At 37.5% G+C, this 26919-nt stretch overlaps 1 protein-coding gene across 1 annotated transcript in view; it reads left to right on the plus strand.

Annotated features, from left to right (window-relative positions):
• Positions 1 to 446: 446 nt before the first annotated feature.
• The window catches only part of GRM1 (glutamate metabotropic receptor 1), a 423450-nt gene continuing 396977 nt past the window's right edge, over positions 447 to 26919 (plus strand). The window contains exons 1-2 of the mRNA XM_063443594.1: positions 447 to 587; positions 1682 to 2561. Coding sequence (XP_063299664.1) covers positions 1856 to 2561 — 706 coding nt within the window. The 5' untranslated portion in view covers positions 447 to 587; positions 1682 to 1855. The remainder of the gene's footprint in view (positions 588 to 1681; positions 2562 to 26919) is intronic.

The raw sequence follows: 26919 nt of genomic DNA on the forward strand, positions 1-26919 counted from the left end.
TGCTATGCATTTGTAAAATGAAGATCATTCTAATGACTGCATAATTAACAGATATGCTATATTTCATATTGGGTAAAAAAAAAAAAAAAAAAGCCAAATAGATAGATAAATATATATATATATATATATATATATATATATATACAAAAATAAAAATAAATTGGGATGCATTTTCTATCAGGCTTCTTCTCTTCCTGATTATCTATTCTAGCTGCAAGAGTTAAAGATCACAAGTGAATGAGAAATGCAAGCTTACTAGTGTTATTGTATAGAGTTGGGTTGGCTATACTGCCCAGAGCAGCAGAAGGAACTGGTAGTTGCAATTGCTTGTGTGTGGGTTGTGTGAATGTGTGTGGGTGCTAGGAGATTGTGGGAGAGAGTTACTGACAGAGAGATTAGAAAAGGCAAGTGCTGTACATTACAAAGCTCACAGAGAAGGATGCAGTTGGGAGCAGGCGAAAGGCTTTTCCTGATGGGCAAGTACCAACTAGTTAATACAGCCACTGGAAGGACGTGGTAGCTGGATGGGGTGCTGCTGTCCTTGGTGCTGAAACCAGCAGGTTTTACAGAATTTAGGAAATGCCCAGGTAACAGACACACTGAAAAACTATTTTGCACGCCTGCCGTCAAAATGCATATTGATTGCCACGATTGCATTCTTTATTTCCACATCGGTATTTTTAATCAGATTTAAAGGACACTCTAATGCAGTAACATCACCAGGTGTGATCACCCTTACAAGATCACAGCTTGTATGTGTTTATAGTCTGTTGCTTTAGAAACCACTGCTGTCTTGTTTTGTGATGGTGCAGTATTTAGCATTCACTGTTATGTCATTATTGTATTTATTTTTAATATATTTATATATATTTTTCAATAGCACCTTCTTTGTCTGTGGAGTAGCATTGTGTCCCAAGCTGTGCACTTAAATATCTAGTTACTCATCAGGGGGAAATATCAGACTGTGTATCTATAGGTTTGACTAATTGTAATCTATAATATGTAATATCATTTTCACTCTGACAAAGTTTTTTTTTTTTTTTTTTTTTTAAATGTATTATCTTGTAGTAATTATTAGTTTTGTTAGTCTTTATTTTTTTAGGATATTCATAAGACAATGACCTTGCCAAAAGGACATGATAAACAAGTTGCATTTTTTAGCATAAATTGGATAGGAATGATTTAAGGCTATTTTCTCCCCTATCCTCTGCCTAGAGCATACAGATGACATTCTCATATGATATAAACTGAACTTGACATGTAACAGGAGAAAATACATACATATATATATATATATATATATATATATATATATATGCAAACATTAAGTATTTACATATAATTATGTGTATAGTAGTTATATATATATATATATATATATATATACACACACATTTATGTGTTTATTTGTACTGTAAATTAGTTAAAAATATATATGCATGTGTTCTATACATTCTCTATATAGTCATAGATGATACTCAATTAAAAAAGTTTTATATATATAAAACTTTTTTAATTGAGTATCATATATATATATATATATATATACCACCTATTGTGAGTTGCACATCATATTTAAATATGAGTAAACACCTTTCCCCCACCAAAAAAACAAACCTTAAAACTTAAATCCAAAAGTGAAAGAAAATATTTAATATCTGTTTCTGTCTTTGCTCTGCAGGATGCTATTTCCCAGCGTACACTGTATTATTTCCCAGGCTACATGTGTAATCATGACCAGTTTGTTTTAAGGTTGCTGAGAGGAAATTGGAAAACAAAAAGTGAGTGTGATCATTATTGAATTGTTCTCCTTCTCTAAATCCAACATCAATTTTGTGTCCTGTGGATCTGCCAAATGACCTCTCATAAAATGATTGTTCTCTTGCCAATTATGACTATTATGGTGGCTTATGGCATCTTATCTTTGAACCCTAGTAAGAGGACATTGCTGGTCAGTGCTTCTTCTCCACGGTCTGTGGCCAGGATGGATGGAGATGTTATTATAGGAGCACTTTTCTCTGTCCATCATCAGCCTCCTGCTGAACGAGTTCCAGAGAGGAAATGTGGAGAGATAAGGGAGCAATACGGTATCCAAAGAGTGGAAGCCATGTTTCATACTTTGGACCAAATAAATATGAACCAGGACCTTCTGCCTAACATCACCCTGGGCACTGAGATCAGAGACTCTTGCTGGTATTCATCAGTTGCCCTGGAACAGAGTATCGAATTCATACGAGACTCCTTAATATCTATCCGGGATGACAAAGATGGGATGAGCAAGTGTTTAGATGCTACTCCAACTCCTCAAGGCAGAATTAAAAAACCCATTGCTGGGGTCATTGGGCCAGGGTCTAGTTCAGTAGCTATTCAAGTCCAAAATCTACTGCAGCTTTTTGATATTCCTCAAATAGCTTATTCAGCTACAAGTATTGACCTGAGTGACAAGACCTTATACAAGTATTTCTTGAGAGTAGTTCCTTCTGACATTCTGCAGGCTAAAGCCATGCTGGACATTGTGAAAAAGTATAACTGGACTTATGTATCAGCAGTTCATACAGAAGGTAAGATAAATATGTAAAATATAAACATCTGAATTGAATTGTAGAGAGCCACAAAGTTTTCCTAAGACATTTGTGAAAGTTCAGTCTAAAATAGTACATCACCTTTTGAGCCATTTGGTATGAGTATTAGATACTAATTGTGTTTTTAAAGTATTTAATACGTGTTGCCTATTTTTGGAAATATACATTGGTGCATTTAGGATGGTAGAACATAGCCTTTCTGTTGTTTGTTGGCTGGTACGATGCTTTTGGAACTTTTATCAAACTCAAAATGTCAAGGTCGAAGAGTTCCCTTATCATGTTTAATCAGATAGTATTTCTGCATTTCAAGCAGAATAAAATGGCATTAATCTTAACTTTTTAATATATTTTTAGTGTCTTTCAAATTGTAGCTGTCACGTCAACATATAGGCTCGACAGATTTTGACCATTCAGTTTCTCAAATATATTGTTGTAGAAAAATTGCTACTAATTGTGCAGATTTTACCACAAATACTCCAAAAAAAAAAACTTAACCCCTCAACTGTTAGTGAGTATCTGGCCTACAGTGTTACGCTAATGGGTTAGCATTTGTGACAAGAACTCTCCTCCAAGTGGTTATCTTGTTCTCTGTTATAGTGACTACAGCTAGTCTTGGCATGCTTGCTTCATTAGAACAGATTCCTGAAGTCATGTCCTTTTTTAAACAAATTAGTTGGTTTGGTAGGAAAAGGTCATCTTTTTTCTTCAAGGAGTTGATTTACTGTTGAGTCAGGGACAATCATATAGAACAGGGGTCATCAAACTCCGCCCCCCAGATGTTGCTGAACTACAACTCCCATGATTCTTTGAATTGCATAGCCAGAGAATCATGGGAGTTGTAGTTCAGCAACATCTGGAGGGCCGGAGTTTGAGGACCCCTGATGTAGAAGGTGGGCAGGAAGTAGAAAGGAACAGTGGGTGGGAATGGTGTTTCATCAACAAACATGGTGACCATTGCACAGGTAGGTAGGAGTTATGTTTATACATCATAATGCAATGCAATATATAATTTATTTTTATGACAAATAATATATTATTTACTTAAGGGACTATAAACAGAAAAATGTAACGTATCACAACAGATCCCTTTAACCCCTTAAGGACACATGACATGTCTGACACGTCATAATTCCCTTTTATTCCAGAAGTTTGGTCCTTAAGGGGTTAAGACAGAAATTCAGATGAATGATTTTGGTGGTGTGTCAACATATATTTATTGCACTTTAACACCAGAAATGAACTCGATAGATTGGAGCTGCTTGTTACAATTGTTAAACATTTTCTGTGAATTAGAGAAGCACAGGCATTGCTTTCCCGCAAAGTCAGAGTCCAAGATAAATAGCCTGTGAGAGAATTGCATCACATGCGCTGACTTCCATTAGTTTGTAATGGCAAAGCTGAATGGTCAAACATGATTTAATCATTAAAATGAAAATGATCTAGTTAATGGACCTGAACATGCCAAATGTGTGCAGGGATTTTTTATTCTATTTCTCAAAAAAGCAAAACTTCATCAAGTAATGCTGTCCTGGCAGAAGAAGCAAGCAGATAAAATCAATCTACCTGTCTGTCCATCTTCTTTATTTGTCCACACTTCCTTCTCAGCATCCATCCATCTCTGCATCCATCCATGTATCTATCTATCTATCTTTCCGTTTTTGTCCACTGCAATGGTGGAGTCAGTATTAAATGTACTATTAGCTTAGTGACTGCAACATCAGAAATTATATGTAAAAATGTAAGATAATGAGCATTTTATTATGCTTCCATTACATTTTAGTTGAACATGATTTCAATGAAAAACAGAATTCAATGACAAAATTTTACATTTAATTTATAGTTTTTAAAGTCTTTTTATTAATGCTGAACATGGGTTTTCAGTGATACAATATGGTTGTAATTTTTTTATACACCATTGACACCCTTTATTATTATTATTATTATTATTATGTAATTTTTTATATAGCACCATCAAATTCCGCAGCGCTTTACAATGGGTGGACGAACAGACATGTACTTGTAACCAGACAAGTTGGACACACAGGAACAGAGGGGTTGAGGGCCCTGCTCAATGAGCTTACATGCTAGAGGGAGTGGGGTAAAATGACACAAAAGGTAAGGATAGTATGAGACTAATGACAGTTGCAAGACAGGAATCAGTTGGGAGCTATTAACAGTTTATTTATTTAGTTATTTATAAAATATTTTACCAGGAAAGATACATTGAGATTTCTCTAATTTTAAAGTATGTCCTGGGTCCACAAATCATTGCATTGTTACATTAGGGTACAATAAAATACAAAAACAATATTAATACACAATAAATAAAAAATGTAACATAGAACAGGTAGGAAATATATAATCAACCATGACAGGTACATTCTGTTTTGAGGTATGTAGAGAGGGATCTCTTAAAGGACTTTAGGCTTAGGGAAGATTTTAATTTGTGCGGGAGGTCGTTCCACAAGTGCGGTGCTCTGTAGGAGAAGGAGGATCGGGCTGCTTTCTTTTTATATTGCGGTAGACTAAGTAAAGTGTTGGTACTGGATTGGAGGTTGTAGGAAGTGGGAACAGCTGGGGAAAGCATTGTGTTCAGGTAGGGTGGGAGTTTACCACAAAAGCTCTTAAACACAAGGCTTGTTTAATTGATACGCTTTTATGAAGAAGTGGGTTTTTAATGATTTTTTGAAGGAGTGGAGACTGGGTGAGCATCTAACGGAGCGGGGAATAAACAATGTATTAAAGGGACATTGTAGGATCTATAACCATTTTATTTCAATGAATTAGTAATAATGCTTGGAGTCCTCTAGCTCTGTCTCTCCATTCAGAATTAAACCATTTTCACGCAGTTTAACAATAAATACGGTTCTCTGGCCACCCACAGCCAGGCTACTACTGGAGAGTTGGCTAAGGCAGATTTTACCCATACAGCCATACCGAATTCACACCAGCAATAGGTATTGTGAAAGACTAAAAGCTGACACTCTCAGCCAATCACAGGCACCCATAGCCGCTCAGGCTAATGATTCCGTTTTAGACCAAGAAGCAGAGAGAAGTCTGTTGGGGACTCTTTTTTAGCATTAAAAACATTAAAAATGGTTTAATTCTGAATGGAAGGATGGTGCCAAGGGAATTTAGGTACTATAACACTTAAATGAGATGACACAATTATAGTGCCTACAGTGTCACTTTTATTAGTTGTACCATCAGTCAAAGCAGAAAATGGTCTTAGAAATGCTTTTTACTCCCTCTGCATCATGGGAAATGTAGTGTCCCAAATTTAGCCACCATTGACCTACACATCTTGCATATGATAACCTTTTCCTTGTCCATGGAGTAATACCATTTCTACTTGTTCATTATACAATATTTACTAAACACTGAATTACAGTGAAATGGAGAGTGAAATTAGCTGTCGCTGCCTGAATGCTGGAAACAAAGTTTCAATCCACAACATTTCAAAGATTTGAGAATAAACCGCACTGGGCTTTGAGAGAATATTTTATAACATATTGAGATAAGACTTGTCATCCTGACAGTTCAATGCATAGGAGATTTCAATGCCACAATTATCGAATTGACAATGAGCTGAGATGCTTGAAAATCCATCCAAGAAAAATTCTCAAGTTGTAAATGTTAATTTTAGAAGTTACGTCTGAAATGGAGGAATCCCTTAAATAGTTCTTTAAATATTTAACAGCAATATCTAATTAGAAATCTGGCAGAATTAAATATTTATGTAGTATTTTTAAAGTTAAAACACAATAGGATAGGGGCTAACTGTTTAAATCAGGGGTGCAAACAAGGTATATTCCCAGATGAGTTCAAAACTACAGCTTCCATGATATTTTGTCATTCTAAAGGCATGCAAAGAATCGTGGGAGTTGTAGTTCTACAATATATGGGAATCTACCTTTTGGGCACCCTGGTTTAAGTCATGTTATGGCTAAATTTTGTTATTACTAATTGTATAATTTAGCAAGGTGTTCCCTATAGCTCTAAGATTTTATGGAAGCCCAGAGAGATACAGGTGATACTCGAAAAATTAGAATATCGTGAAAAAGTTCATTTATTTCAGTAATGCAACATAAAAGGGGAAACTTATATATGAGATAGACACATTACATGCAAAGCAAGATAGTTCAAGCTGTGATTTGTCATAAGTGCGATGATTATGGCTTACAGCTCATGAAAACCCCAAATCCACAATCTCCGTAAATTAGAATATTACATGCAATCAATAAAACAAGGAGTGTACATAGAACAATATCGGACCTCTAAAAAGTATAAGCATGCATATGGACTCAGTACTTGGTTTGGGCCCCTTTTGCAACAAGTATTGCCTCAATGCAGCATGGCATGGAAGCTATCAGCCTGTGGCACTGCTGAGGTGTTATGAAAGACCAGGATGCTTCAAAAGCGGCCTTCAGCTCTTCTTCATTGTTCGGTCTCATGTCTTTCATCTTTCTCTTGGCAATGCCCCATAGATTCTCTATGGGTTTCAGGTCAGGCGAGTTTACTTGCCAATCAAGCACAGTAATCCCACGGTCATTGAACCAGACTTTGGGGCTTTTGGCAGTGTGGGCAGGTGCTGTAAAATGAAGTCAGCATCCCCATAAAGCTTGTCTGCGGAAGGAAGCATGAAGTGCTCCAAAATCTCCTGGTAGACGGCTGTGTTGACCCTGGACTTAATGAAGCACAGTGGACCAACACCAGCAGATGACATGGCTCCCCAAATCAACACAGACTGTGGAAACTTCACACTGGACTTCAAGCATCTCGCAGTGTATGGCTCTCCATTCTTCCTCCAGACTCTGGGTCCTTGGTTTCCAAATGAGATGCAAAAGTTGCTCTCATCAGAAAAGAGGACTTTGGACCACTGAGCAACAGACCAGGTCTGTTTTTCTTTAGCCCAGGTAAGACGCTTCTGGCGTTGTTTGTTGTTCAGGAGTGGTTTAACAAGAGGAATAAAACATCTGAAGTCCATGTCCAGGATCCGTCTGTGTGTGGTGGCTCTTGATGCACTGACTCCAGCCTCAGTCCACTCCTTTTGAAAGTCCCCAACACTTTTGAATGGCCTTTTCCTAGCAATCCTCTCCAGGCTGCGGTCATCCCTGCTGCTTGTGCACCTTTTTCTTCCACACTTTTCCCTTCCACATAACTTTATATTAATGTGCTTTGATACAGCACTTTGGGAACATCCAACTTCCTTCGCAATTACCTTTTGAGGCTTTCCCTCCTTATGGAGGGTGTCAATGTGGTTTTCTGCACAACTGTCAGGTCAGCAGTCTTCCCCATGATTGTGATTCCTACTGAACCAGACTGAGAGACCATTTAAAGGCTCAGAAACCCTTTGCAGGTGTTATGGCTTACTTAGCTGATTAGAGTGGGACACTGTGAGCCTAGAATATTGCATCTTTTCACAATATTCTAATTTACTGAGATTGTGGATTTGGGGTTTTCATGAGCTGTATGCCATAATCCTCGCACTTATGACCAATCACAGCTTGAACTATCTCGCTTTGCATGTAAAGCGTCTATCTCATATATTAGTTTCCCCTTTTACGTTGCATTACTGAAATAAATGCACGATATTCTAATTTTTCGAGTATCACCTTTATGCTACAACTGTACATTGTAGTCAGTTGACAGCCACGTTGAATATTCTTAAAGGGGAAATGTAATTTCCTTTATTTGTGAAATGTGAATAATAAAATTAAATGTAGTAACCCACATCACTACGTGCCTACATCTTAGCTCTGTGTCAATCATTATTATAAGCTCCGTCGTTTGCACCTGACAGTCAGCACAGACAAAACATACACAGGAGAAGAGAAATGAAGCAGTATTGGTGTTTCTCCTCTTTGTTCACAATGTTTGCCGTGTCAGAACTGAATTCTGATGTCATTTGCTAAATTTTGAATATAAATTTGAAAGAATATAGTCCATCGCATAAAAAGGTTATGGGTGATTTTTTACTGTTTTATTCAGCAATGTAAATTACAAATGAGTGACTGTTCCCCTTTAAGGGTTTAATATCTAAACAATAAATTGAATGCCAAATTGTGAAATTCAGACAGAAACAGCCAAACTATGAATGACTACATCCAAGACGTAAAATGTTCATAACTCAAATATGTGGGCAGAAATTTAAATTTAGTTTTAATTTCATTAGCCTTATATCAGTTCTTTACATCTCTCATCAGTTTTCATGGATGTCTATTATATGAGTTAATGACATTTTTAATTCAAGTAGTATTATCTAACACTTCAATGCAATTTCTACGCAAAACAAAAGAATATAGAGCCATTTCTTTTGTGTGAAAAATATGTATATCTTCTACAAGCTTGTGTTCTTTGAATAATTAAAGATTTATAACATGTATCTAATCAAGACTTTGAAATGTTCACTTATTATATCATGCTCTGTATAAGGAGCTTTCTTTGAATAGTCAGTTAATTGTGTCCTTCTAGAGTGCACCCAAATAGAACACATTACTTTGAGAGTGATCTAGCTATTGGTTTATAACACATGATCACAATCTCTCCCCAAGCAATAATAATAAAATAACTTTTTTTTAAATGAAAAAAAACAACAACAATGTTTAGTAGATATACCCCAATGAAAACATGCATGAGTTTAGTTATGTATTTTTTTCATTCGGGGTATATCTAAAACATGTTTGCAAAAGCTGCAGATCTCTTACGGGACGCCTTTGCAAGCCTTCCTCTTCTAACCCAGTACAGACTTTATGTGTCTGTCCAATCACAGAATTCCCAGCATTAAAGCTCAATGAGAAGTCATGGCAGGGCAGGTGACCTGAATAATTGATGCCTCTTGAGTTTTGCTCGACATAGCTAAACAACCAGGAAGTAGCAGGATTGGTTGTCTGAGAGCCGGGGGGAGGGGGGGTGTAACAAGGTTAAAGTGTAAAAGTGCCATTTCGTGTTGAAATCTCCCCATTTTGTAAAATGAAAAAAAGAGGACACACTTAATACATAAAGCTTTTCAGCAAGCTAAAGTGTTTTAGGTATTTAGTGTCTCTTTAATTCCTCTTTTGTCAGAAGCCATGCAGGCAATGAAAAGCTAGTGTGGATTTACCAACCCTGATATCATATTCAAGCATAGGCATCCCAAAAATGCTCTCTGGGGTGGTTTCACGATCACTCGTGGTTTTAGCAGATTAACATGCTTGTGACATCGGACTAAAGATGGGATCTCCCGCACAACAAGGATAAGCCAAAAGATGCATTCCACACAGTTACCAACTTACATTTCTTCATTACAAAACAATACATGGATTGTTATAATACATGCAGTCTTTTATTTTCAGTTATAATAATAAATTATGTACATTTTCCTATAAGTATCATATTGACAAAACAGACAAAAAATATTTTGAGTTCTAGCAAAATGTTTGTATATGAATGTCAAAAGCATTATGAATGCAGATCAAAATAATTAAAAGCACACTGTTTTTAGATTACTGAATTTAACAATGGAAGAGTAAATCTGAGATCATATGATCACTTTCCCTGCTTTCCTATTGAATCCAATGACTAAATATATGACAAACTCCTCTCTGTGACTCAAATATCAGGGCAAAATAAATAACTTGTATAAATGCATTCTACATGGACAAAGAGCTATTGCAGCTCTCTAATATTCTAAAACATTTGGATTGTGCTGGCAATGTATGACTTGTGATCCCTATGCTGCACACTACGTGAAAAGAAAATGATTTAATTGCTGATGAGCAATAGCAATAACAGATGGCATATGTTTCCATCATAGTTAACAGGGCTATAGTCACCAAAACAACTTTAGCTTAATGAAGCAGTTTTTGGTGTATAGATCATGTCCGTGCAGTCTCACTGCTCAATTCACTGCCATTTACTGTAGCAACACCTCCCTGCATGTGACTTACACAGTCTTCATAAACACTTCCTATAAAGAGTCATCTAATGTTTACACTTCCTTTATTGCACATTCTGTTTAATTTAGACTTTCTGATCTCCTGTTCTGTCAATAACTTGCTAGACCCCTCCTATATGTAATGAAAGTTCAATTTGCAGAGTAGGAGTTAAAAACTTTTAAAGTGAGTTGCATCTGATTGAAAATTAAACTATTTTGTTTTCATGTAGGCTGTGTCAGTAACAGTCAGGAGAGGTGTGGCTAGCGCTGTATAAAAAGAAAAAAAACTGATTTTACTCCTAAATGGCAGTTAATCATTAAGGTTCTATGGTTTCGTTTTTTTTCTAAATAATGAAATGCTGTATTTTATTTCTATAGTAATGTTTTACTGCATGATGATAGGGCTTGATGACTAGACTTTTGGTGAATGTAAATTAAATAATAGTAATAGTAATAGTAATATTTAAATAGGGATGTATAACATTTAAAAGAAAAATGTCCTTGTTACCTAAATATAAATATGACCTTATATCTTGCATCGAAAATACATTCTGACTCTGGGATAAATTTGATGGTCAGGTATCATGGCTGGGTTTTAATAAATTACTCAACATCAACATTACACTGATCTCTAGGTCTTTAGGGGAAAAACAACAACAAATAAAACAGTGCCCTGCAAGAATACTAACATAGGCCTCAATTGAATTTTTTTAAATAAGCTTTTCACATGATCACAATGTGTTAGAAAAAAACTATTACAAATGATTTATTTACAAAAATTTCCATAAACTTTAAAGGTGACTTCTGTAGATCAATCACTTGAAAAGCTTTAACACACTGTGATTGTATGAAAAGTTTATCCAGACATACTACCCAGGGCCGCCATCAGGGGGTGACAACCGTGACAGTTGTCACGGGCCCGGCGGCCCTGGGGGACCCGGACTGCTCTGGCAGTCCTGGGCCCCACTTTCCCTCTCTGCACACATAGATAGCGAATATCGCTATCTATGTGTGCAGCCCCGGGCCCCCGGCTTCCCAGTTACCGCAGAGGGGGCCCAGGCAGCACACAGCTTCTCTTCTTCTCGTTTCTGCTAATAACTCTCGCGAGACCCGGTTGCCATGGCAACGCTCCGCGGGTCTTGCGACAGTTATTGGAGGAGAGAGGAGGCTGTGTGCTGCCTGGGCCCCCTCTGCGGTAACTGGGAAGCCGGGGGGCCCCACCATGCCACCGGACCACCAGGGATGGAATCTCCCCCCTCCCTAGACACAGGTAAGCAGGGAGGGGGGAGAAACAATTTAATTTTTTTTTTTTATTATGTTAAAATGCCCCCCCCCTCCCCCACACCCCAGCACATTTACACGCACACACTGCATACACTGACACAACACACACACACACTGCATACACTGACACAACACACACACACACACACTGCATACACTGACACAACACACACACACACACACTGCATACACTGACACAACACACACACACACTGCATACACTGACACAACACACACACACACACACACACACTGCATACACTGACACAACACACACACACACACACACTGCATACACTGACACAACACACACACACACACACACTGCATACACTGACACAACACACACACACACACTGCATACACTGACACAACACACACACACACACACTGCATACACTGACACAACACACACACACTGCATACACTGACACAACACACACACACACACACACACACTGCATACACTGACACAACACACACACATGCATACACTGACACAACACACACATGCATACACTGACACAACACACACACACACACTGCATACACTGACACATGCATACACTGACACAACACACACACACACACACTGCATACACTGACACAACACACACACACACTGCATACACTGACACAACACACACACACTGCATACACTGACACAACACACACACACACACACACACTGCATACACTGACACAACACACACACACACACTGCATACACTGACACAACACACACACACACTGCATACACTGACAACACACACACACACACTACATACACTGACACAGCACACACACTGCATACACTGACACAACACACACACACACACACACACACTGCATACACTGACACAACACACACACACACACTGCATACACTGACAACACACACACACACACACACACACTACATACACTGACACAGCACACACACTGCATACACTGACACAACACACACACACACTACATACACTGACACAGCACACACACACTACATACACTGACACAACACACACACATTGCATACACTGATACAACACACACACACACACACACACACACACATTGCATACACTGACACAACATACACACACACTGCATACACTGACACAACACACACACACACTACATACACTGACACAGCACACACACTGCATACACTGACACAACACACACTATATACAATAACACAACACACACACACTACATACACTAACACAACACACACACTCTGCATACACTGACAAAACACATTCTGCATAGACTAACACAACACACACTGCATGCACTAACACAACACACACACTCTGCATACACTGACACAACACATTCTGCATAGACTAACCCAACACACACTGCATGCACTAACACAACACACACTGCATGCACTAACACAACACACAATGCATACACTGACACAAAACACTATGCATACACCAACACAACACACTATGCATACACCAACACACTCTGCATACACCAACACAACACACTCTGCATACACTGACACAACACACTCTGCATACACTGACACAACACACTCTGCATACACTAATGCAACACACACTGCATACACTAACACACACACTGCATACACTAACACAACATACATACTGCATACACTAACACAACATACATACTGCATACACTAACACAACAAACACACTGCATACACTAATACAATACACACACTGCATTCACTAATACAACATGCACTCTGCATACACTACACACTAACACACTCACTGCATCCACTATACTGACACACACTCTGCATTCGCTACACATTAACACACTCTGTATTCACTACACTAACACACACTCTGCATCTGCTACACACTAACACACTCTCTGCATTCACTACACATTAACACTCTGCATCCGCTACACACTAACACACTCTCTGTATTCACTACACATTAACACACTCTCTGCATTCACTACACTAACACACTTTCTGCATTCACTACACTAACACACTCTCTGCATTCACTACGCATTAACACACTCTCTGCATTCACTACGCATTAACACACTCTCTGCATTCACTACACATTAACACACTCTCTGCATTCACTACACATTAACACACACTCTGCATTCACTACAAATTTACACACACACTACATTCATTACAATGACACACTCTGCATTCACTACACCCTAACACACACTCTGCATTTATTACACACTAACACACACTCTGCATTCACTAAACTATGCACACACTCTGCATTCACTACACTAACATACACTCTGCATCAACTGTGCACACAGCATCCACTACACAAACATCCTGTATTCACATTAACACACACTCTGCATTCCCAACACATTAACACACACTCTGCATTCCCTACACATTAACACACACTCTGCATTCCCTACACATTAACACACACTCTGCATTCCCTACACATTAACACACACTCTGCATTCACTACACATTAACACACACTCTGCATTCACTACACATTAACACACTCTGCATTCACTACACATTAACACACTCTGCATTCACTACACATTTACACACACTCTGCATTCACTACACATTAACACACTCTGCATTCACTACACATTAACACACTCTGCATTCACTACACATTTACACACACTTTGCATTCACTGCACTAACACACACACTACATTCATTACACTGACACACTCTGCATTCATTACACACTAACACACACTCTGCATTCACTAAACTATGCACACACTCTGGATTCACTATACTGACACACACTCTGCATTAACTGTACACACAGCATCCACTACACAAACATCCTGTATTCACAGTACACACACTACATCCACCACAAATTGAAACACTCTGCATTCACTATACACAGACACTGCGTCTAATACACACACTACATCCACTACAGACACTGCATCCACTAAACACATTTCATCTAGTACATACAAACACTACATCCACTACACAAACACACACTACATCACTGTACACACACTACATCCACTACTCAAACACACTCTGCGTTCACTATACACACTGCATCCGCTACACAAACACACACTCTGCATTCACTGCACAAACAGTATCTAATACACACAAACACTACATCCATTACACACATTCTAATTCACTTCCACTATACACACCACATTCAGTCCCGCATCATTGTCAGCAGACTAGGTAGGGCGTGGGCGGGCCCGGGAGGGAGGGGGCGGGGGAGGGGGGGCCCAGACCTTGTGCTTTGTCAGGGGCCCCAAAATTTCTGATGGCAGCCCTGATACTACCATATATACTCGAGTATAAGCCTAGTTTTTCAGCACATTTTTTGTGCTGAAAAACCCCAACTCGGCTTATACTCGAGTCAATGTCTGTATTATGGCAATTTACATTGCCATAATACAGACAATGGGGCTGTGTAGGAGGGGGGCTGGCAGGGAGCTCTTACTTACCTCTCCTGCAGCTCCTGTCAGCTCCCTCCGCCTCCGCGCCGGTCCGTTCAGCACCTCTGTCAGCTCCCAGTGTAAGTCACGCGAGAGCCGCGGGGTCATAGTGCGGCCGCGAGACTTACACTGGGACTTACACTGGGAGCTTCACGGACCGGCGCGGAGGAGGAGGGAGCTGACAAGAGCTGCAGGAGAGGTAAGTAACAGCTCTGCCAGCCCCCCTTCTACACAGCCCATCCACTGGACCACCAGGGAGTGAGAGCCCCCCTCCCAGCCATGTAAAAATAATAAGTAAATGAAATAAAAAGTAATAATAAAAAAAATTTAAATAATTAAAAAATAATAATAAAATTGCCCACCCCCCACCAAGGCTCTGCAACACACACACACACACTGCACTCATACACACACACTGCACTCATATACACACACTGCACTCATATACACACACTGCATTCATACACACACTGCACTCATACACACACACACACTGCACTCATACACACACACACTGCACTCATACACACACTGCACTCATACACACACACTGCACTCATACACACACTGCACTCATACACACTGCATTCATACACACACACTGCATTCGTACACACACACTGCACTCATACACACACTGCATTCATACACACACTGCACTCATACACACTGCATCCATACACACACACTGCATTCATACACACACACTGCACTCATACACACACACTGCACTCATACACACACTGCATTCATACACACACTGCACTCATACACACACACTGCATTCATACACAAACTGCACTCATACACACTGCATTCATACACACACTGCACTCATACACACACTGCACTCATACACACACTGTATTCATACACACAGTGCATTCATACACACACTGCACTCATACACACACTGCACTCATACACACACGCTGCACTCATACACACACGCTGCACTCATATACACACTGCATTCATACACACACACTGCATTCATTATATACACACACTGTAAATAAATATTCAATTAATATAATTTTTTTAGGATCTAATTTTATTTAGACATTTACCAGTAGCTGCTGTATTTCCCACCCTAGTCTTATACTCGCGTCAATAAGTTTTCCCATTTTTTGGGGGTAAAATTAGGGGCCTCGGCTTATATTCCGGTCGGCTCAAACTCGAGTATATACGGTAATAAGCTTTCTGAATGTTTCATTACGGATAGAAAAAAATTCAAATGATTTATCTACAGAAGTCAGCTTTACAGTCTATTGGAATTCTTCTAGATCAGGGGTGCCCAAAATGTAGCTCCCCTGATGTTGTAGAACTACAACTCCCATGATGCTTTGTGTGCCTTTAGAATGACAATGCATCATGGAAGCCGTAGTATTAAAACATCAGGGGATCTACCTTTTGAGCACCCCTCTTCTAGATAAATAATTTTGAAAGTTTTTCTTACAATGCTGAGTCATTTGGAAAGCTTATTCAATTTAGGCCATAGGCACTAGATTAACATTTTTGGATAGGCTTATTAAATGATTTAATACTTTTGGATCAACTTTTACAATTATTTTTTTCAAAATATTATAATATAAAAAAAATGATAGATTAAATATATCAAGAATATCAAACTTAATTTTTTTTTCAAAAATAATTAATTCATTTTAAAAGTTTATCCAAAAATATAAAAAATAATTGAAAAACCTTTCCCAAAGTATTAAGTGAAGACCCTAATCTTTTTCTATTAACTGTTGTTTTTAAGATTCCTTTTTTTCTGTTATTTTAAATAATGCTTTTTCTGCTCTTCAAAAATACATTTAATTGTCACTTACAAAAGAACAATAAAGCCATCTCTAATAAAAGAGAATTATAGTTACTTGTAAATATCCTAGATAAGAAATAATTTAATCTGCAGGCATACAATGGTGCCTGTATATTAAAGACTTACATTTATTCTTTCGTTAATTATGTTTTGTATAAATACCTCCATGAAAGGATTTTTTTCTCAGAGCTAAGCAATTGATATACAAAATGTCCTTATTTCTGATCAGACATTTACAATGTAAGAAAAATGCGTCACATTCACATACTCACAGAATGTCATTGTTTAATCTATCCCTTAACTAAAATCATACCTTAAGGAGCAATTTTATCCAACTCTTTAATTATTTTTAAAAGTACTGTCACTCTCTCTTAAGCAGCATTAATGGTTGTTGGGAGTATTGCTATGTGCTTTCATAGTGATATTAGTACAGAGGTTTCATAAATCATATTTACTGTTGCTGTACAAGCTAAGAAATAAAACACGACAAATTAACTCCTAAATTATATTATTATATTTGCAAAAAAAATAAGCAAATTATGTAATTTTTTTTACTTTAAGTGTATTGACTAATTATTCTGTATTTATTTCAGTTGACTTTAAATCATGCAGAGTGAGTGGTAGGAAACATGCTCGAGAATGTTAATCATACTTGATTTTTAATAATTTATTTACCTGAGGTGCTTCAGTGAAGCATCTACGTGTTATACAAGTAAAATAATTCTGCACAAACTCACTATGTGCTTTTGTTCATGTACAGAGAGATTTAAAGTGAAACAATAATTTTCTCTTTCAATATTAAAGGGTATTTAACTTTAAAAATAAGTTTGACTATAATATAGATGTAAAGTCACAAATATAAATGTTAATGATATGATCAGTAGGTGTTGGTTGTTGAGCTTATTCTGACAAACACTGGTTGTAACAGTCATGCTTGAAAACTAGACATAGTCGTTTGCAAATCAGCTCCCTTTAAAAGTTTTCATACCTGCAATGACACTGTGATAGGCTGAATGCGGTCAGCTGACACTCACAGCCAATCACAACCACCTACTACTACTAATACTTATGCTTCCTCACAAGCCCAAGCAGCACAGAAGAGCATGGGTTAATGTGGACTCTTGTTTTTATTAAAACATAATTCTGAATGGAAGGACAGCGCTGGGGATTCCAGACACTATAACCACTTTGATGCAATGTTGTCTGCATCTATAAATATATGTATGCATTGCCAGACAACTAGTGTGGTGATATTTGAAAGCCAAAGTACATTAGGTGCTCAGGCCTTGATTATATATTTTTAGATAAGATTTTCAACTGGTTTAATAGTGTTGGCTAAACTTTTGAAATTATTTAATATTGCAAAAATATTTTAATATTTTTTTTAAATATTGATTTTTTTTTTTATGATACACTTTAATATTTTGAAAAACAAATCATTGTAAACAGTATTAAATACATTGAAAAGGCTTATCCAAAAATGTTAAATTGAGGTCATGGTAAATATTTGAAAAATAAACAGGTTTATTAACTAAAGTGAGGATTGTTGGGACTTCAAAGGGAATTTCAAATTAAAAGCCAAAGTATCCAAACTAGTAGCATAGTTGTTTTGGAGAATTTTTCCACTTCACTTATTTTGGCCTTAAAGTGACACTGTAACAGCCTGGGGAGAATTTGCAAAGACCCCCAATGGTGACATCGCCACTGGGAGTCTGGTGGACCAAAGGGGGAAGATATAGCTGAGTTCTACTTACTTGAACATGTCCCTCATGGGACCTCTTCAGCTCGTCAGGAACCGTCGTCACTGCTGTACTCTTGTGCATGCACGAGAGTACAGCATTGAGGTCAATGGAGTGTGCGGGATCCTCCACAGACAGAGCAAGTTCTCTGCAATTGTCACTGATGACGGCTGAGGGAATTGTCACTTCTATATGGGAGTAGCGCTGTCCAGTATCTAGACATGTCAGTCGTAGGAAATATGCAGAGACAAAGTAGCCTCTACTTTGTCTCAGTATATCTCTTGACTGGGTTGGAATTTCAGTAATATTCTAACACCGTCATGATAAGTGTTTCATAAAGATTATATTTTTATGAAATACAAACTTTTCATGATGAGTAACAATGCTGCTTTAAATATGAAATTGAAATTAAAATTATGACAATTCCCAATTTAGTGAAACATTTGTATGTATTTACACTATTATCTGTTTCTATCTCTGGCAAAAATGTGGAAAACAAATCTAACCGCTCCCCCCAGTATTTAGGCACAGATTCAAGAATTTTAGGTAAGGAGTGAGCCTGCTTAAAACACAAGTCTACTTCCTTTCAGTTGGTGCTGTAATAAACATTTTATTTTTTTAGTTCTTACTGAAAAATATCTGTTTATTGTTTAATAATATATAGTTGCAATTATTAGTGCATTAAAGCAGATATGTGCTCTGTTAAATGCATGATGAGGGGGTGGGGCAGAACATTAAAAAAAAACTGTAAGTTAAAGAAAATATATAAAAAAAAAGTGTTTTTTTTTCTGAAAACCATCATTTATTGAAAGACTATGAAATGACCTGAAATAGAAAGTTCTAGCATTTCAGAAAAACTCCAACACTATATTTTGCATATATAAAGCATTTTTATGCACCTTTTTATATGTAGATTTGTATTGGTATGAAGAATTCTCTAGGAATAATTCAAATGAGATTTCATGACTTTCATCGCCAAAGTGATTGTGTAATTGATCACCAGAGTTTTGGTGAAATTACATATTTTAGTTATTTGAGGCCAAAATGCGCAAGTTACATATCTACTCATCACAATTCACAGTTTTGTAAATAGACCACATTGCAGCATTGCTCATCTGTTAAGGTGCCACTTAGACAACATGAATGCTCGCCAACATTCTAATAACAGGGGGGGGGGGGGGAGGGGGTAAACGGTGGCCTGTTGCTCTAAAAAGGAATACAAATCCATCTGGTATCTTTCTTGAAATGTCCAATTTGAAGAACAGACCTGGCTCAGTTAATAAAGTTGGGTGAAAATTGGATGTATGTGGATAACAATTCAGCTGTTTTTATAACCGTCCTTGACTTGAACCAAATGTGGCGTGTGTTGGTTGCAGCTATGTGACTTTTCAATTGACTCACTGTTAGTGAAAAGCAAACATGGAGATTTTACTATTATTTGTTACAGTGTGCAATAGCCAGGGTGAATCTTTTTTTTTTTTTGCAAGGATGTGATTAGATTGTCATAGATTTTCAAGCTTTTTTTCCCCTTAGACATGTGTAATGTGTAACTTAAATTTAATATATTATAGGTATAACTAGGTTTGCAGCTTGTATTGTCCCTAGCTGAAATTGAGTTTTCATTGCTTGGTGCATCTGGTTGGGCTCTTTTAGTGGATGGTAAGGTGGAATGTGATGGATGTCTAGCGTTACGTGTAGTTGTATAAGAAATTGCATGGCCCCAAAGCTATTTTGATCTGGATGATGGCTTATTAAATGCTTATGAAAGTAGGAGAACAAGACAAAGCATGTGCTACAAATAAGATCCCTAAATTCTAGGGTTAGCAATCGGAACTTGGAACCATAATAGGAAGCAGGTGATGTCTCTATTTCTATTTGTTAGAAATATATTCTATTATAAGTACATTTATAATAAATTGGATTTGTTATGGCCCGAGCCTGCTCATGGAAACACCTTTCTTTGTGTCAATCAGGAAAGGCTTTAGGCATAAAAACAACTTAAAGGAGAAATATTAAATAAAATATACATACCACATTCCTCCCACACTACATTCCCTATCCCTCCACATACTTCAACCTCCTACCTAGAACAACCCATATCCAACCACCTACAACAGCCCCTACACCACATACATTACAGCCCCTATCTCCCATATACCATAGTCGCTATTGCCTCCACATACTACAGTCTTTGTCCCCCAGACATACACTGCTTTCCCATTTTCAACACATACACTACAATCCTCACACCAGCAATCCCCAATAATACAGCCCCTATCCAGTCAGGCTACACCACAAACAGCCCCTTCCACAGCCACACTACATTATAGCACTGCTACCTCTACTCACCACAGCCCTTTCACTTCCAATCCCCCTACAAAGACACACTGCAAGCCCTATCTACACACACTACAGCCCCTCTCCAGTCATACTACACCACAAACAGCCTTCTACAAAGAGACACTACACTACAAACAGCCCTATTTATATACACACAATCCTCACCTCACATGCAACCCCACACATGCAACTCCACAAGCAGAATGCCTACACTTAGGGCCCCACAGTGAGTCTCCCCCAACATGTAATTTAATTTGCTTGCACTACACCAAACAAACACAGATCATCTTCCCTATGGCAGACCTCTACAGCGGGGGTTCTGCACATGGCCTGCAGTTCAACCGTTCTTTACTTTTTATCTTCATGGTGCCATGTACAACAGTTTCAGCACAGTTTCATTGCACTCTGTACCTAGTGCTTTGTTAACATAGTTACATAGTTATGTAGTTACATAGGATGAAAAGAGACATGTGTCCATCTAGATCAGCCTCACATTTGTTTTTTGCTGTTGATCCAAAAGAAGGCAACAAAAAAAAAAGTTTAAAGAACTTCCAATTTTGCAACAAACTAGGAAAAAAATTCCCTCTTGACCCCAGAATGGCAGTCAGATTTATCCTTGGACCAAGAAGCATTTACCCTACATTGAAAAATTATATCCTTGAATATTCTGCTTTTGTAATTATATATCTAGTTGCTGTTTAAACATCTTTAGAGACTCTGATAAACCCTCTTAATAGAATTCCATATCCTTATTGTTCTTACGGTAAAAAAAACTTTCCTTTTCCTTAGACTATATCTTCTTTCTTCCAGTCTAAACGCATGACCTCATGTCCTATGTAAAGTCCTGTTTGTGAATAGATTTCCACACAATTGTTTGTAGTGGTCACAAATATATTTGTATAATGTTATTATATCCCCAATGAGGCGACGTTTTTCGAAACTAAAGAGGTTTAAATTTGTTATCCTCTCTTCATAGCTAAAATACTCCATTCGTTTTATTAATTTTGTATCCCACCTCTGCACTATTTCTAGTGCCATAATATCCTTCTTTACAACAGGTGCCCAAAATTGCACAGCACATTTAAGATGTGGTCTTACCAGCAGCAATTTATAAAGAGGCAAAATGATATTCCCGTCCTGAGAATTGATGCCCTTTTTCATGCATGACAGTACCTTGCTGGTCTTAGGCACTGCTGGTTGACATTGCACATTTTTGCATAGTTTGTTGTCTATAACAATTCCCAAGTCCTGTTCATGTGTTGTTATCCCTAATTCGCTTCCATTAAGGGTATACATTGCTTGCGCATTCTCGATGCCGAAGTACATAACTTTGCATTTTTCTACATTAAATTTCATCTACAATTTAAGTGCCCAGTCCCCTAGTCTATCTAAATCCCTCTGTAGCAAAGTAATATCTTACTCACATTGCATTACTTTACAGAGTTTTGTGTCATCTGCAAACACTGAAACATGACTGTCAATGCTTTTATAAGATCATTTATAAACATGGTAAATGGAAGGCTTCCCAAAACAGAAGCCTGAGGGACACCACTTGCCACCTTTGTCCAGCTTGAAAATGTACCATTAATGACAACTCTCTGTACTCTATTTTTAAGCCAAAGTTCTACCCAAGAACAAGAATTTTCATCTAGACCGATTTCTTTCAGTTTGAACACTAATCTATTGTGTGGAACTGTGTCAAACACCTTGGCAAAATCTAAATAATTCACATCCACTGCAACACCATGGTCTATACTTCTACTTACTACTTCGTAGAATGCAATCAAGTTTGTTTGACATGACCTGTGCTTCATAAAACCATGCAGATTTTTGCTGATAACCACATTCTTCTCAAGGAATTCTTGAATGTTATCTCTTAATCACCTTTCAAATACTTTCCCAGCCACAGAAGTTAAGCTCACAGGTCTATAATTTCCAGGCAAGGATTTCAACCCCTTTTTGAATATAGGAACCACATCCGCCTTCCTCCAATCCTCCAGAACACTTCTTGAAAGAAAAGAATCTTGAAAGGTTAAAAACAGAGGTTCACTCATTTCCACACTTAGTTCTTTAACCCCTTCAGGACCGGCCTGTTTTTGCGATGTTTGTACGTTAAGGACCAGAGCAGTTTTAACACTTTTGTGGTGTTTGTGTTTAGCTGTAATTTTCCGCTCTCTCATTTACGGTTCCCATACAAGTTATATATTGTTTTTTTCAAGACAAGAAGGGCTTTCTTTACATACCAGTATTTATATTATGTCATATATTGTATTTAAAAAAAATAATGAAATATGGTGAAAAATAAAAAAAAAAACATGTTTTTGGACTTTTACTTGAAAAATCTTTTACTTATCTACAAAAGCTAATGAAAAAAACTGCTAAATAGATTCAAAATTTTGTCCCGAGTTTAAAAACACCCAGTGTTTACATGCTTTATTGCTTTTTTTTGCAAGTTATAGGCCTATAAATACAAGTAGGAAATTGCTGTTTCAATATATATATATTTTAAATGTATCAATAGTGACATTGTTACACCGTTATCTGTCATAAATCCCCGAAACACACTTAACATGTACATATTTTTTAAAGTAGACAACCCAGGGTATTTACAATGGGGTATGTCCAGTCTTTTTTAGTAGCCACCTAGTCACAAACACTGGCCAAAGTTAGCATTTTTATTTGTTTGTGTGTTAAAAATGCAAAAACCGCTAACTTTGGCCGGTGTTTGTGACTAAGTGGCTACTAAAAAAGGCTGAACATACCCCATTTGCAATACCTTGGGTTGTCTTCTTTTGTAAATGGTATGCCATCATGGGGCTAATTCTCATTCCTTGGCTACCATACGCTGTCAAAGGCAACCTAACCAATCTGACAAATTTCAATAAAAAAAATCAAGCCTTATATTTGACCCTGTAACTTTCACAAACACTATAAAACCTCTACATGTGGGGTACTGTTATACTCAGGAGACTTCGCTGAACACAAATATTAGTGTATCAGAACAGTAAAATATATCACAGCAATAATATCCTCAGTGAAAGAGCTGTTTGTGTGTGAAAAATGCAAAAAACTTCACTTTCACTGACAATATCATCGCTGTGATATGTTTTACTGTTTTGAAACACTAATATTTGTGTTCAGCGAAGTCTCCCGAGTAAAACAGTACCCCCATGTACAGGATTTAGGGTGTCATAGAAAGTTACAGGGTTAAGCACAGTGCTAGCAAATTAAATTATCTGGACTTTTGGCCTGGGTTGGCAGGCAGGTCCCTCAAATTGCAATCATTAAAATTACTTAATTAGGTAAAAATATTACATAAATATGCACGTAGAATTTTAATATATATACATATTTATATATTTGACGTCTACGTGTATATTTATGAAATTAATAATGTAATTTTGTATGTGGACATATGTATATTTCGTATTATTTTTATTTATTTATTTATACATAGATATATATATCATTACATTCTAAGTGTATTTTGATATAAATATATATATATCAATATCAAAATACTGTTATAATAAAATTGAATATATATATATAATTTTTTTTTAATTATTAAAAATTATTTTTATTTTTTGTTATTTATTTTTATTAACATATTATTTGTATTTTATAATAATATATATATACCATATATATAGTTATTATATATATTGTATATATTCGTGTGTAATTTAAATATAAGTGTATTTTTATATTAATATACGTATATATAAATATAAAAATACACTTAGTGTGACATTATATATATGATACATATACATATATTATATATATAGATATAATACATGTATATATATCATATATATACACATATTATAATTTTTTTTACACTGATTGTTTTTTTTTTTACTTTATTTTATGATTTTACACTTGCAGGGAGACTGCCTGTCAGCACAGACAGTCCCCCTGCAGGCAGATACAAAGACCCCTATTGCGGTCATGTGATCGAGTGATCACATGGCCGTGGGGTCCTGATCTGCCGAGGGGGGACTGCCCGGGCAGACAGGCAGTCCCCCTGGACCGGGAGGAGAGCTGATCGCCGCCGTGGGACCGACGGCGATCAGGTAAGTAGCCCAAAACCGTTATGACGGTTCAGGACCGTCAGCGGTCCAAACGCACGTTTTACCGCTGACGGTCCTGAACCGTCAGCGGTCCTGAAGGGGTTAAGTACTTGTGATTGAATACCGTCAGGCCTGGAGCTTTGTTTATATTAACGTACTTTAGTTAATGCAGCACCTTGTCTTGAGTTAGCCAATTACAATTTTTCTGCATGTTTTTTGCAGCAATCATTTGCATATCTATTGCCATAGGTTCTTCCTTAATATATACGTACGAGAAATAGTTATTTAAAACGTCTGCCTTTTCCTGGTCTTCACTAACTAACATCCCCATCCCGGTTTTTAGTGTACTTACACTTTCATTTGTTTTTTTAGAATTTATGTACTTAAAAACGCTTTGGGGTTGGTTTTGCTCTCTTTGGCTATCATTTTTTCACTTTGACGTTTAGCAAATCTAATTGCCTTTTTGCACACATTATTGGCTTCCTTATATCTTTTATAGGATGCAGCTGATTTGTCCGATTTAAATGCTTTAAATGTCCTATTCTTATTTTTAATTTCTAGATTCACTTTCCCACTAAGCCACATTTTTTTCAATTTGTTTCTTTTATATTTATTACCCAATGATACATACTGAGAAATGTACCTTTCTAATATTTGTTGGAAGATGTTCCATTTGTCCTCAGTGTTCTTTTCACTACAGAGTTTATGCTAGTCAATATATTGCTAAGCTGTCCTTAACTTATTGAAATTGGCCTTTTTAAAATTACATGTTTTAGTATATCCCATGTGCTTTGTTTTTTTTTAGTTTATTTCAAAGGACACTATATAATGATCAATATTTCCCAAGTGCTCACCTACTTGAATGTTGGTCAAAAGATCAGTGCTGTTTGTTAGAACCAGGTCCAGACATGCGTCCTTTCTAGTTGGTGCTTGTACAAGTTGTGACATGAAGGTTTCGTTTACCAAGTTCAAAAAACTTTTCCCCTTTGCTGAACTACTAGTCCCTTTGTCCCAGTAATTAAAATCTCCAATAATTAAAGTGTTACCCAGACTTGCAGCTTTCTCAATTAGCTCAAACAGCTTTTGTTCCTCGTCAATATTAAAGGGAGCCTCGTGAAGCCGCGCCCCCTATTTCGTCAAAATGACTAAATAGGCGGGCGCGAGCAGGGAGCAATCAGACGCTTCCATTTGGAAGCGTCATTGCTCCCTTGTGCGCATGCGCGGCTTCACGCACATGTGCACATACTTCAGAGGGCGGCATTCATGCCGCCCTCTGAAGTCCTGAGCACACTACCGCGCATGCGCGCGGTGTGCGCGGCTGCGAGCTGAGCTGACTGACAGCTCAGCTTGCGGTCTTTGCCTGCCCCCCTCCTCTGCTGACAGGCTGGAGAGAGAAGGTGCGCACACAGTGCCTTCTCTCTCCTGCACACGTCAGACGTATTTTAATACGTCTGACGTGTACAGGGCCTTTTTAGAGCCCTGCATGATAGGAAGTCCCTCTGGTGGCCGTCTGAGTGACGGCCACTGGAGGTATTCCTATCAATCAATTTAAACACTGTATTGTCTCTGAAAATACAGTGTTTACATTAGATTGCCTGCAGGGAGCTATAGATCATACCTGAACAACTACATTAAGTTGTAGTTGTTCAGGTGACTATAGTGTCCCTTTAATATTAGGTGGTTTATAACATATCCCAACCAATAACGGATTTCCCTGCTTTTGCCCCAA

This window comes from Pelobates fuscus, chromosome 2 (genome assembly GCF_036172605.1).
Source record: "Pelobates fuscus isolate aPelFus1 chromosome 2, aPelFus1.pri, whole genome shotgun sequence".
In the NCBI taxonomy this organism is placed as follows: Eukaryota; Metazoa; Chordata; class Amphibia; order Anura; family Pelobatidae; genus Pelobates; species Pelobates fuscus.